The sequence below is a fragment of the Aspergillus caelatus genome (genome assembly GCF_009193585.1).
Source record: "Aspergillus caelatus strain CBS 763.97 unplaced genomic scaffold BDV27scaffold_9, whole genome shotgun sequence".
Taxonomy (NCBI): Eukaryota; Fungi; Ascomycota; class Eurotiomycetes; order Eurotiales; family Aspergillaceae; genus Aspergillus; species Aspergillus caelatus.
In genome coordinates, this window is record NW_022475272.1 from 235,948 (window position 1) to 249,506 (window position 13,559).

The following is a 13,559-nucleotide window of genomic DNA, read 5'->3' on the forward strand; positions in this document are numbered from 1 at the left end:
CACTGGATATGCACTGAGCGCCCAATCGTGAGACGCAGCATTATAATAGATGTGATGTTAAGCCGCACCTAAGGCCCAATGAAGCATAATGCCTATATTTGGCCTTCTAATCTTTCTCCCTGTTATCCATCATGTATAACCGGCTGGTTAATTGGTTGAATCTGTACGCTCGCCCCTTATCATCCGCGATATGCACGTACTATATTTTCCTCTAGGCGATGGACCTGATTTTTCTTCTGGGGACAGATTTCTCTTCTATTTTATATCTTGGCTGTGCGGCTGTACTTGGAATATTTCACAGCTCCGATTGGCCGTACTCCCTTGGACACTGCGTCTTCAAGAAGCTTCCGCTTCAGAATCTTGCCTGATGGGCTTTTCGGGATTTCTTTGCTGAACACGATACCACCGCGGATGTGTTTATATGAAACCGTCCGGTCTTTAATATGATCGAGGATCAGTTGCGCTGTAGCTTCATTTTCCGGTTGACCAGCCTTGACCACAATGTAAGCCAGCGGCACCTCGCTTGCAAGATCATGGTTCATAACTCCAATAACAGCCGCATCCCTCACGGCGTTATGTTCCAGAAGAAGGTCTTCCAGCTCGGCGGGCGCCACCTGGTACCCCTTGAACTTGATCAAGTCCTTCAGGCGATCAGTAATAAACATATTACCTCGCTCATCTTCGTAACCTAGATCACCTGCAGGAGATACTGAGTATTTGCATTCATGATAGGAGATTCAAGAAAGGAGGGAGGGAATGTGTATCAGTAGGTCTGAGAGAACAAACCGGTTTTGAACCATCCATCTGGTGTCATGCAGGCCGCAGTCAAGTCAGGCTCATCGCGGTAGCCCTTAAATACCGTCGGTCCACGCACACAAAGCTCCCCTTCGTGGCCGCGTGTCACTGCATGGCCATCGGGTGTGATGAATTTGGCTTCAACCCCCGATATTGGAGGACCGTTCGAACCCATACCATCCATCCATTTGTCCCAGGGCTGGAGGTGACTTTAGTATGCCTTTCTATCAGAGCTACTATCGATGAATAGAATGTATCGTACCTGTACGTGAGAAATGGATGTAGTTTCGGATAATCCGTACGCCTGCCGGACCGGTATTTGTCGTTGCTGATGCAACTCAGTGATGAGGTTCGCAGCGAGAGGTGCACCACCTGAAGTGATCATACGGATTGAACGAAGGTCATAATCGCTGACGAGGTTATTCTTGGCTAGATGGAGCACTATTGGTGGAGCTACATAAGCGTGAGAGATGCGATGCTCCTGGATCAGATTGCAGAAAGTGGCAAGGTCGAACTTATCCATATAAAATGTCGTCGTGCCCAGGTAAATAGGAAGATGCACCAGACAGATAAGACCTATTTTATTAGCTCACTGCCCACTGCCCTTAAGGTACGGCTACATCAGTCCTCTTCGATATTTTGGGGACCCCTTACCAAAGATGTGATAAGTAGGAAGTACAGCTAAGGTGCGATCACGACGCCAATTTACATGTGGTCCATCGACGGCCGCTTGAAACATGACTGCGGCTAGAACATTACGGTGAGAGACCATCACACCCTTAGGTCGGCCCGTGGTCCCTGATGAGTATATCAGAAACGCAATGTCTTTGTCTTGTTCGATTTTCACCCGCTGAAGCTCCACGTTGGAGGCTCGTTCTACCTCGGCGACGAACTGTTCCACGGTCGGGATGCTCTGATATGTTCGGAGAGACGTATCAAACCGTAGAAGCAGGATTCGATCAATAGGGAATTTTGCCAGATGAGCAGCCTCAACGGCAGTTGCCGCACACTGTGGATGGACAATAAGACCTCGTACGCGACTACCCTCTAACTGGTGGCGAAGCTCTCGCGCCGACAATTCTGGGTTCACTGGGGCCACTATTCCACCTCGAGAATGGCATCCCCAGATCACAGGCGGCGTGTCGATGTCATTTGGAGCCATTACCATGAGGATATCGCCCTTGCACCAGCCCCACTGTGCCTGCAGGGCCCTCCCAAACTGCCCCGCCCGGTGTTGGACTTGCCGATATGTATATTGGGAGTCAGTGGTGGCCGAGCGAAAGATGACTATCCACGAAGTCAAAACAGGGGCATTGTCTAAGTAAACTAGGTAAATAAAATAAAACAGAGAATTGATATACCGTGATCTTGCGAGAAAGGAAGCGAAGGGCGCTCGAAGAAGAATTCCCAGATGCCAATCGGGGGCACTGCCGGGGTTGCGGGGCTCTGTGTCATGGTGCACTCTGTGTTATAGCAGAATCGCAGAATCGATAGTATAGTATGATGAGTACTACATCCCGTCGGCGTGGATCTGTTTAAAAATAGTTGCTTTGCACGGTCACGAATCTTAAATCCTTCTTTTGCAGTTGGCCCGATGTTCCTCGGGCCAAACGGCGTTCCCCTCGGCAGCTGATCGAAACCAGGCGCAGACCCAATTAAGTGTGGGCATACGCCGCAAGGGTTGCGGCTCGAAATAACCTAAAAGTTCGACTGATTGGTTGCTAGAGCAGTCTTCAATGATATTCTGGCAAATTCTGGACTCTGAACCCCAACTGTCAAACGGGCATATCCGATTCTATCCGACCCACGAGAGATCGTCAAGGCTCACTCATAGGTATGTAGCCTAGATTTTACAAGCCGTGAGCAACAGGAGTCTACACGGTCCTTGCGGATCCATAGTGCTTTTGCCCTTTTTCTTTTTCTTTTTCTTTTTCTTTTTCTTTTTTTTTTTTTTTTTTTATGGTTCACAAGTACTATCACATAGGCAGTGTGCTTCAAACCCTGCATTTTTGGCATTATCGATCCGAGAGTGAAAGCGGATATTAAGCCGCACGCAGATCTACTCTATTCACCGTTCTAAACAAAGTGTCTACACTCTAGTATAAAATCACTGCTGTTTCCTGCAAAAGCCAGTGGTCAGTTCTACAGACTACAAGGAAACCGTTCACAAGCAGGCCTGTTCGGATTTATCCCAAGAACGAGAGACTAGTGTGCACCAGCTGAAATACGGATCTAGGGGAACGGCCGAGCAGAAGCGTAGCATACTTTGAATCGCTTACGTCCTATTTGTAGGCATTCCGAGTTCGTTTTGCTTACATTTGACCCCCACACCATGTATTCCATTTCTATAGCTATGCAAGTGGCCGGAGTGGGCAGTGATAGATGTGTCCGTTATGCTCCATTTCAATAAATGCACTCGACTCAGGGATATTGAACTCTTTGACCGAGCGAAAGCCGCATAGGGCTTAAGATGATTACATGAAGCTCTAGCCATAGGATTCAAACTAATTAGAGGTGAATCTTGGATACGACTTAGTGGTGCAGATACATTGCATTGTCTCTGATCTTGGCATACTCGGAAGGGCGGTAAGTCTCAATCAGTGAAGATATTCGCAATGATAAAGGAGTGTCTATTTTATGGGGAGTACGGATTAGTGGCTGTACCAAGCGATGGTAGGTTAACTGCAGTACTCTCAACTAGTGAGTGCTCATTGTGACCACTGGTATCTCGTGCATTAGTGTCTTATGAGGTTATACACGGTGGCAATGGCGCGTCCGAGCTGGATTTCACACTATATGTTGTTTTTGAGATACCCTCATATATGTCCAGTATTCCTACTTCATAGTAGGTTAAAAGCCACCTCATAGAGGGCTTTGGGGAAATTATATCAATTTATTAAAGTTGATCCGAAAGCAAGTGGCAAGAATGGCTCATTTCCGACCCACGGAAGATCCACCTTCTCGATTGCCGTTTCGGAAGCAGCTCAAAAGCCGACGCGGATCCAGTTTAAGCGTCTGAGATGCGGTATCGGGGAGATTCTGGCTTTCAGGCCCACTTTGACATTTAACGGTTGCTTTTTTTTTTTTTTTTTTTGCCTCCGGGGCTAGCCAAGTGCAAAGGGGGGAAGTCCGTAATCTGTAGAAAAATCCTAGATTGTCCCCAAAGACATAAGATATTTCGTCATATTAATATCATAGCTATCACCAGAACGGCTTAGTATACTACTTTGATATTTGACTCTTATGACATAACGCCTCCTATATCATACATAATGTCGGACGAGCTGAGGCCTGTACCTTCGGCCCACTCTATCGCAGATGGTTTCTCTCCGCTCCGCGAGGTTGCCTTCATCATCATTGTTTGCATGTCGCAGTTCATCACGCAGGCAAACATAGGTGTGTGCGTGGCGACACTCGATATAGTTGGGGACAGCTTCCAAATCACTGAACCAGGTGTTCTGTCCTGGTTTATTGCTGGCTATTCGTTGACCGTGGGTACTTTCATCTTGGTTTTTGGCCGCTTTGGCGATGTCTTCGGCTACCACCGAATGTTCCTGGTTGGTTACATCTGGCTTGCAATCTGGTCCCTAGTTGCAGGTCTCAGCGTTTATTGCAACCATGTACTATTCATTTTTGCCCGAGTCCTGCAGGGCCTGGGCCCAGCCATGCTGCTCCCCAACGGTCTGGCTGTGCTGGGGGCAACCTACGCACCCGGAAAGAAAAAGAACATGATCTTCGCTATCTTCGGCGCAACTGCCCCCAATGGTGCAATCCTGGGCGCAGTATTCTCGTCACTCTTTTCCCAGCTAGCCTGGTGGCCATGGACATACTGGACCATGGCGATTGTCTCCGTGGTGTGTGCGCTTTTGGGCAGCATAGTAATCGCACCCGTCCAGCATTCGGATTTCAAGCAGTACACCTTCCTCCAACTCCTCAAGACCTTAGACGTGTTCGCATCATCCCTGGGAATCGCGGGACTGGTCTTGATCAATGTTGCCTGGAACCAAGCCCCCATTGTTGGCTGGAGCACGCCGTACGTGTACGTACTTCTCATCATCGGAATTCTGCTTCTCGCCGCCTTCTTCGTCGCGGAGCTTCACTACTCAGAGAACCCACTCGTCCCCATGAGAGCGTTCACGTCAGATGTCTTATACGTCCTGGGCTGCATCGCCTGCGGCTGGGGTTCTTTTGGTATATGGGTCTACTACTTCTGGAGATTCCAAGCACAGTTCCGCGGTGTATCCCCCCTACTTGGATCGGCAGAGTTCACTCCTCCTGGCATTGTGGGATGCCTAGCCTGTTTCACCACAGGGTATCTGATGAGTCGAGTCCGCCCCGGATGGATCATGCTCGCATCTATGACCTGTTTCACAGTGGGAAATATTTTCTTGGCCATTGCGCCCGTGCACCAAACCTACTGGGCTCTCACCTTTGTTTGTCTCTTGGTTATCCCGTGGGGAATGGATATGTCATTTCCAGCGGCCACGTTGATGCTCTCTAACGCGTCGAGCAGAGAGCACCAGGGTGTTGCTGCGTCGCTTGTCACCACGGTCGTGAATTATAGTATCTCGCTCAGTCTGGGCTTTGCTGGAACAGTTGAAGTACACGTTATTAATGGAGGGCAGACGCCTAGTGATGTGTTGAAGGGTTACCGTGGTTGTATGTATCTGGCCATTGGACTGGGTAGTCTTGGTATGGCGCTTAGTGCGTTGTATACGTTCCGGAGTTACAGAGAAGACAGGAAGATATCTCCTGGTGATTCGACGGATAGCGAGACTGGGGTGTCGGAAAAATCATAGATTTGGCGTTGTGTTCTGTCATGTTGGCCTTGGGTTTATGTTCCTAGGGCTGTATAATATTAGACATCAAGCTCCATCTCGCGGAGAATATTCGCATAGAGTGAAAAATAATAGTATTTGGACTTCTACATTAACCCTAGACAACCCAGGGATCTGGGACATGTAATATTTTAAGCATGAGGTAGTCAGATTAGGGCAAGCCTATAACGGTCATGATACCATTTAGGGCCTGGTTCAATCCTTTTCCCGATTAGGCAGGGTATCTACGTCCAAAAGGGTCTAGTGGCTGGTTATTTATTTAATGAACACGCCGAGACCCCGCGAAGCTGACAGCTAATTTCAAATGAACCCGTTCAACTCGGCGTAACGTAAATCTAGTCGCTGCACTCTAATATCGTGCTACATAACCCAGTTTCATTTCTTTGCTACATGACAAACCATCGCTTGTGACGCGAATCACGAGTAATGCGCTTACTCCGCACCAACTCCGTATCGCTGCAGCTGGAGGAATTCGGTGAAGACAAGATTAACACGCGCAAAATTACATATGCAATACTTTCGCACCGATGGGGCGACGACGAAACAAGCTTCCAGAATCTAGTCCGCCTGGAGGAAAATAGGCTCAAGGGCACAAATGGATACAAGAAGATACAGTGCTTCCTCGAACGAGCGGCTAAGGATGGATACGACTATGCCTGGATCGACACTTGCTGTATCAATAAGGAAAGCAGCGCCGAACTATCCGAGGCCATCAACTCTATGTTTCGATGGTACCAATTGGCGGGTATCTGCTACGCATACCTCGAGGACGTACATCCTAGCGAAGAGCCAGCGGATATCAAGACCCAGCTTCAGAAGAGTGAATGGTTTCAACGCGGCTGGACGCTGCAGGAACTTATTGCTCCGCCAAACTTGATTTTTCTTTCCAGAGACTGGACTGATATAGGAGATAAAAATGACCTGAGCCAACTGATATCCGAAATTACACTGATAGATGAGGTTGTTCTGCGAGGAAAGACCCGACTTGGCGATTGCAGCATCGCGAAGAGGATGTCGTGGGCTTCCACGAGGGTAACAACTAGAACTGAAGATACTGCGTATTGTCTCATGGGTATCTTTAATGTGAATATGCCCTTACTCTATGGAGAAGGCAGGAAGGCTTTTATCAGACTGCAGGAGGAGATCATGAAAGAATCTGATGATCAGAGTCTTTTTGCCTGGGACGCCTCTGACTTTCAAGGCTTCAATGCCACCGGATTGCTTGCACTAACACCAGCCTTTTTCAAGAACTCTAGGAATATCGTTCCCGTCCGATCTCTGAAAAATAGTTCCCCTTACTCGGTGACTAACAAGGGAATTCGATTGCAGTTACCCCTCGTTGGTATCAAAGGTGGTGTAGTCGGGAGGAGCTTTGGACTTGAAGTGATCACCCAAAGAAAGGCGCTCCTTTTGGAATGTCAGGAGGTGTCAGCCGATCATCCTGCTAAACCTGTCGCTGTAGTGCTGGGCCAACTAGCTAAGAGTGACTCCCAATTTATTCGAATCAGCCCCAGCCTGCACAGACACCTGGCATGGGCTCATCTCCGGTTTGTAGAGCCTTCCAAGATTTATGCAAGAAAGATCTACGGGGGCTTCGAGGAGGCTGTTATAGAGTCCGCCAGGAAGTTTGCCGATCCAGGCATGAGCTTTGCCCAACCTCAACGTAATATGATCCTATTTTTTGATGGTGGATATTCTAGCAAGGGGACCAAATCCGCAATTCGAGTGATACACGATATAATCAGCGATGCAGGCAATTCGCAGGTTTGCTACTACGACCAACCTACTTCGGATGACAGCGTTGAAAGGCGTGTAATGCGCGCGTACAAGGTATAGTCCCTCCCGCCTGCCCCTAGGATGCTTGTGTGCTGTGAACACTGAAGTCAGAATTGGTGAACAGTGGTGCTTGGACAACTATGTTCGTAGGAGCAAATGGTACATTTTTGGCTTTTCAGGAGGTGGTTTCGTGGCGCAGGTACTGGCTCAGATTCTGGAATTCATAGGGCTGTACACACCACATCTTCGCGTTCAGCATGACATATGGGGTTCTTACCAGGCCTGGTATCGCGCAGTGTCGCGCGGCAACCCCAATTCAGCGAGAGGCGAATTTTCTCAGATGAGTTCAATATGGAGCTGGAACCTTGAATGCACAGTTACCTTCTTGGGTCTGTTTGACTCGGTTAATATAGCACCTGGCTGTAATGCGGCAAGGGGGACGAGTGGTCGTCGGAAAGATGAAAACCTACCATCGGTTGTTACACACCCAGGTCTTGTAGTCCGCCACGCTGTGGCCATCGACGAACAAGACCCCACATTACGACCGAATCTAGGCAACGAATCAGCGGAGTGTATGCATGACTTTCAAGAGCTTTGGTTTCCGGGTGGACATGCGGTGGGTATCCCTCTCATTTGAACACCCGATGAGCTTCTAACCCTTATAGGATATTGGCGGAGTAACTGATCCAAACCCCAATGAGAATTGGAAACTAGGCCATATACCTCTGGTCTGGATGATCCGTGAAGCCACTAGAGCTGGCTTAGGCATCAATCCATATAAGCTACGGCAATACTGTGGCCTTGAGGAGTTGAAGCCGGCACAACCTCCTTCGAATGACGAAGACGTTCTAGAAAGCATCTTTTCCAGCGACCAAATGAGGGATGGACTATATCGTGCAGCCAAACTAGGTCATATGCACAATTACTGGGAGTTCAGCGGTCAATCGACACCGCGGTCAATACTCACGACAAGCGTGCTAGAGGACATTCCTCCCTTCGACATAAGAATAAAGATCTTTTGTGCAAGGATAACCATTCTAAAGGAGCAATTCTTCGCGAACAGATTATGGGGCAGCACAAAGAATCCTTTATATAATCCAGGCCTTGTTTTACAAGAATCAAAGCCAAGCTCACACCTTGGTCAGGATTGGGTTGAAGAATTTCTTTACTTCCAAATGCGGTACTCGTTCCCAAAGAGACCTATTCCCGACAAACTTCGGCGTATTATTCCGAATGGTGCCGCGTATCACGTCTCTGTCATTCATAGGATGTGTTCCAAGGATAAAACGTATCGACCGGCCAACCCAATTGATGTTTTTGTTATAATTAATCACCCATTTCTCCATGGGGGATGGCAAATAAAACAGCAAGCAGACTTTATAGGAGAGTATCGCATACTTGGGGGGTCATACTATAATGGTTAAGAGCATGTTTTGTATACAAGGAAGCTCTGTACACGTATGAGGTGGTTTAAAATGACACACTTAAACCTCACCATCTGAGTGCGAAACCAGTATTTCTAAACTGCGCATCTAGCCGGCTTAATGGATATGGTGTGTAATTGGAATAGCAAAAGGTCAAGCTAAAGCATCATTTCAATGCAAAATGAAGTACTCATATTAGGGTTCAAGTGGTACTAGTCTAGTAGGCCGAGCAGGTAGGAGAATATCCATTCCTTGAGGAATACGTTCAATGCAAGAAAGTCTATCTCTGTAGGGGAAGCGAGAACCACCCGCACCAAGGGTCAATCTTGACATTACACCTCCAGAGTTGAACTATGTGCCCTATGTTGATCTCCCCCGTTCCACCTGACCGTCGGGGTTTCTCCATGATACCCTGGACAAGTCGGAGGGCCATCCCGACGGGTGCTTTACCACAAACCTCTATAGCTAGTATCGGAGGCACTCTCCGGTGATGTAGCCCTCATTCAGAATATAGTATAGTATATTTCGACTCATCAATCTGGTATATCTACAAGATAATATCATTAAGCATATGCATAATAAGCAAAATAGAAAGATATCTATTCCCAGTAGGAACTTGCACTTCGGGTAGCTAAATGGAACACCAATACCGGAACCAGAAGCAAGTAGTTAGGCTATACAAGACACTCTTAAAGAACTACTAAACTGAACTCACAAGATGTTATAACTTCAGTTACCTCATAATTACCCCCTTTATCTAAATGAAAATATAACTAAGCTAAAGCAACCACCTCAATCTCAATATCCGCCGGCTTCGGAAGTCCCGAAACCTCAACACTAGTTCTTGCAGGGTTATGCGTGATATATTGCTTGTACACCTCATTGAACTCTTCATAGTCATCATCAATCTTGGTGAAGATAATCTGAGGACCTTATTTAGTGCTCTCTTCATCTTTGATTCCTCGAATTCAATAATAGAAATGAACCTACATTAGCCTTGACGACTTTATCCAACGACGACCCTGCCCCTTCAAGAACGGCCTTTACATTTTGCATCATCCTATGTGATTTCTCAGTTACTGAGAGGTCATTGTCTAGATATTTCCCGGTAGCATCGGCGGCAACCTGGCCTGAAACCCAGACGAGGCCGTTTGCTTTAGCTGCCGGAGACTGCGGTTGTGTCAATTTGTCAAGTTATATTAAAAACGTTAAGACAAATAATGGGTGACAGAACATACGTAAGGAACACCAGCACGCGCTAGAAGAAAGCAAGCCATGTTAGTATCACAGCTACCTATACAAAAGGGTAGGATGAAATATCTCACGAGGACTGCAGTTCTGGCCGTGATGTGTTGTGATTGTCCCCGCTGCTGAGAGACGCCGTGTGGATGAGAATGACCTCGTAAGGTGACCTCCCGCAATGAAGACAGTAGGACGGTTGAGCAGGCGAGTGCCGCGTTGCCATGTTTTGGGGATGGGTCGGTAGATGGTCATCTTGATTAATATGACTCTCAATATATGGATTGGATATGTCAGGAACAGTGGATACTTTGTTTCTTTAAGTATTGGTTTGGGGATCATAGGATTGTCGGATAGGGAGACCGATTCACGGATACTAATCCTGCGTGTTAAATGAGGAGAAAAGCTAATTGATACATGTATTTTGTAGGCGTCCCACATAGCTATCATCATTCTATACTAGCACATGTGTCATACAGGCTTCTTGCTCACCAGTAATCAATCGGACTAATCCTCCGTCATGATTAAACACATCGAGTTTTAGACACCCGCTAAGTGTATACAGTTACAGTCATGTACAGTGCAATGGGTCCTTCTCCGTCGATCGTCCGACTCTCATGTCATCGTGTTGTGTCTACTACTGTCACGATAAGCAACCATCGGAGGACCATCCCGACCACCTGTCCCTCGACCTTTGGGACATTTACCCCACAATCATCAACGGATTATCCTTCGGGGACAATCTCCGGAGTGTTAGATTATGGGGTTAGTCGTTACATATGAAATAGGAAACCATATTAAGTGGACTTTTGTAATAGTGATGGTTTTATATACGGCCTAATTTATATTTTCTGTTCATTGCCCTAACCCTACTAGTTGTATGCGAACGATGTCTGAATGTATGCATGTCATCTTCCTTTTATTGAATGTAAAAAGCAAACTATAGAAGCAAGGTTTATCGGGTGCTAATGGTGCGAGTTAAAGAGGACGCTAGAGAACAACGCGGGATAGGAAGCAGCAGTTTTGAATTAGGCCCACATATAGAATAAAACCCTCATACCTCCGGTCCTGTGTCTAGGGCATGGATTTGTAAGAACCACTATTAGGTATTGCTGAGTGATCCAGAACTACTAACTGCATATGTGAGGGAAATCCAATGGGATAAATTAAATTGTATCAATTCAGAAAAATCTCTCTTGTTTTCACTCACCCCTTCCGAGTCACGGAGGTGGTACATTTATTTTCTCTGGCGAGTGTCCCTTGGCGCCATACCGAGACGTGAAGGCAAGGCGTAGACGTATAAAGGCTCGCCTCCCCTAAATGAGAATTCAGGGGGCTTTGTTGTAAGAATATGGATGAGCAGTGTTCACATTAATGCGATATGCCTGTGGGGTTCAGGAACATGCGTGAGGAGCAGCAGCAGCAGCAGCAGCAGCAGCAGAGAGCTAGTTTAACGATATATGATTCCAGTATTTGACACCACGCAAAGTCGGGCGTGGGATCTGCTCATTCGATATCCTCCTTGTGACAGTCTTGCCACTTTAGATTGAGAATACACCGAGATCATACAGTATCGACATGAGCTGTCATGCATAGCGTACCACCCTTCTCAAATTGCAGAGATCTAGGCCGTACTGGCGAAGTCCAGCTATGATATCAACCGCGCTCGGATACAGGCTTATAACATGCTTTGCTCTCTTTCCTGTTAAGGACATGGCCTGGGAAAGCGCCAATAATGATGTCATATCCTTCCCTGTTGCCCTAAGAAGGAATATATGGCAAGGAACCCTATCGCCTGCTATAAGTCATTGTATTGCATCGGAAGGATACGCGCAGATGTGCCCTTGTTGTTGGCACAACCCTGGTAGGGTGGCAACATGGTTAAGTGGCGCCCAGCAGAAACTAAATAGTATAAGAAACCATGTTTTAGGCCTACCTTCGTGGCTTTCGACATATATCCTTTCTGTATTTCAATGTGTCAATACTAAAATGTATATGTTAAACACATCCGAAGCGCTCATTGCTGCCGCGTCATTGATAGGGCTCTATGTCCTGGCCGTGCAATATCTCCGTTTCCAAAGATGTGATCGAATTGAGTCGAAGTTCAAACGGGCCGGCCGTCCTCTATCCAGCATGACTGTCAAGGAGGCCCATGACATTATGCGACAGTTGCGAGAGCTTGAGTTTCCGTTTGCTTTGCGCAGCTCGACGAGGATGACGACACTCAAGGTATGTGTTGTACACATTAAGAAGCTTCAAATCGGGCGTTAAACGATTAATCCATACTAGACCGCCTCTGTTCCTACCGTGGCCGATCTCTTTGTAGCTACCGGTCAGCGGAGTGAGAAGAACAACACCAAACGCGGAGCTGATACGGAGGTGTTAATGAATGAGATCCATGATCGCGAGGCTGGCTCCGACGCTCACATGATGGCCTTCGCCCGGATGAATTATATACATTCTAGGTACAGGACGGCTGGCAAGATCCTTGATGAAGATATGCTGCATACCCTTGGCTCTGCAGTGGTTGATCTGTTCCGATCGATAGAAAAGTATGAATGGCGTCAGTTGTCAGATGTCGAGAAGTGCGCCGTTGGTGTGTTTTATAGAAGTATGGGGGAGGCGATGGAAATTCCGTTCAACCTACTCCCGTCTGGTAAAGCTGGCTTCACCGACGGAATCCATTTTGCACAGGAGTTGTGCGACTTCACGGTGGAATACGAGATGACTGCAGTAAAGCCAACACAGTCGACGTTGTTCATTAGCAGGCGCTTAATGGGCCTAGAGACGGCCAATTACCCTTCGATTCTCAGGCCTGCTGTTGAAAGTATCATTGCCACAAGACTTGATGAACACATCCGAGTCAGCATGGGGTAAGGCGCTCAATTTCTCTCGAACGTTTTCTTGTTGACACAAGGCTTAGTTATCGCAAACCGGGAATTGCTCTTTCTTCCCTTGTTGCTAGTTTAGTGGCAATGCGCAAGTTCATATTGCGCTACCTCAGCCTCCCCCGGCCGGACTTCATGGCCGTTAAGGTTCTGGATGCAGCTCCAGATGCATATACCGGACGCTACGCTGTCAAAGAGTGGTTAGCTAATCCATGGTATGTAAAGCCGACATTTCTAAACCGATGGGGCCTCAAATCCTGGTCGGTGCGACTCTTTGGAACAGGAAATGTGCCCACCAAGAATGGCCCTTTCCGCGACGAAGGGTATGATATCAAAGCAATCGGTCCTCAGATCATGGAGAACAAGGGCCAAGCAGAAGTCGAAGCCATCTTCGAGAAGTTCAGGAAGAAAGATCTCCCTACTGGCTGTCCATTCCATGTGTAAAGACATGTTGTCTACTATTATTGATTGGACGCTTGACAATGCTAGAGAGAGAAGGATTACGGCACTGTGTTTCAGGGTAGGATAACACGTCTTGGTTGCAAATACTTCTCTTGTCTTGAAGAATAGCTAGTAGTTGACCTGATCCCTCTTTTAGC

At 47.3% G+C, this 13,559-nt stretch overlaps 5 protein-coding genes across 5 annotated transcripts; 3 read left to right on the top strand and 2 right to left on the bottom strand.

The window, feature by feature from the left end:
- Positions 1-5: 5 nt before the first annotated feature.
- Positions 6-2,451, bottom strand: BDV27DRAFT_120441 (acyl--CoA ligase). Its single transcript, XM_032065104.1, has 5 exons — positions 2,157-2,451; positions 1,450-2,082; positions 1,058-1,371; positions 787-994; positions 6-697 (listed from the first exon to the last, which is right to left on the bottom strand). Exons 1-5 carry the CDS (start codon positions 2,248-2,250, stop codon positions 261-263), a joined length of 1,686 nt encoding a protein of 561 aa, XP_031932836.1. The 5' UTR covers positions 2,251-2,451; the 3' UTR covers positions 6-260.
- Positions 2,452-4,067: 1,616 nt separating this feature from the next.
- Positions 4,068-5,877, top strand: BDV27DRAFT_172403 (MFS transporter; the record flags this gene model as incomplete). Its single annotated transcript, XM_032075866.1, has 2 exons — positions 4,068-5,520; positions 5,849-5,877. 2 exons carry the CDS (start codon positions 4,068-4,070, stop codon positions 5,875-5,877), a joined length of 1,482 nt encoding a protein of 493 aa, XP_031932837.1.
- Positions 5,878-6,445: 568 nt separating this feature from the next.
- BDV27DRAFT_120444 (T6SS phospholipase effector Tle1-like catalytic domain-containing protein) lies at positions 6,446-8,909 on the top strand. The gene is made up of 3 exons (XM_032065105.1): positions 6,446-7,463; positions 7,534-8,025; positions 8,075-8,909. The coding sequence occupies exons 1-3, from the start codon at positions 6,645-6,647 to the stop codon at positions 8,831-8,833; spliced, it is 2,070 nt and encodes a 689-aa protein (XP_031932838.1). The 5' UTR covers positions 6,446-6,644; the 3' UTR covers positions 8,834-8,909.
- Positions 8,910-9,606: 697 nt separating this feature from the next.
- On the bottom strand, positions 9,607-10,327 carry BDV27DRAFT_152837 (Endoribonuclease L-PSP/chorismate mutase-like protein; the record flags this gene model as incomplete). The annotated part of the gene is made up of 4 exons (XM_032071657.1): positions 9,607-9,756; positions 9,824-10,003; positions 10,072-10,091; positions 10,159-10,327. 4 exons carry the CDS (start codon positions 10,325-10,327, stop codon positions 9,607-9,609), a joined length of 519 nt encoding a protein of 172 aa, XP_031932839.1.
- Positions 10,328-12,061: 1,734 nt separating this feature from the next.
- BDV27DRAFT_152838 (uncharacterized protein) lies at positions 12,062-13,404 on the top strand (the record flags this gene model as incomplete). The annotated part of the gene is made up of 3 exons (XM_032071658.1): positions 12,062-12,301; positions 12,362-12,945; positions 12,996-13,404. The coding sequence occupies 3 exons, from the start codon at positions 12,062-12,064 to the stop codon at positions 13,402-13,404; spliced, it is 1,233 nt and encodes a 410-aa protein (XP_031932840.1).
- Positions 13,405-13,559: the final 155 nt, after the last annotated feature.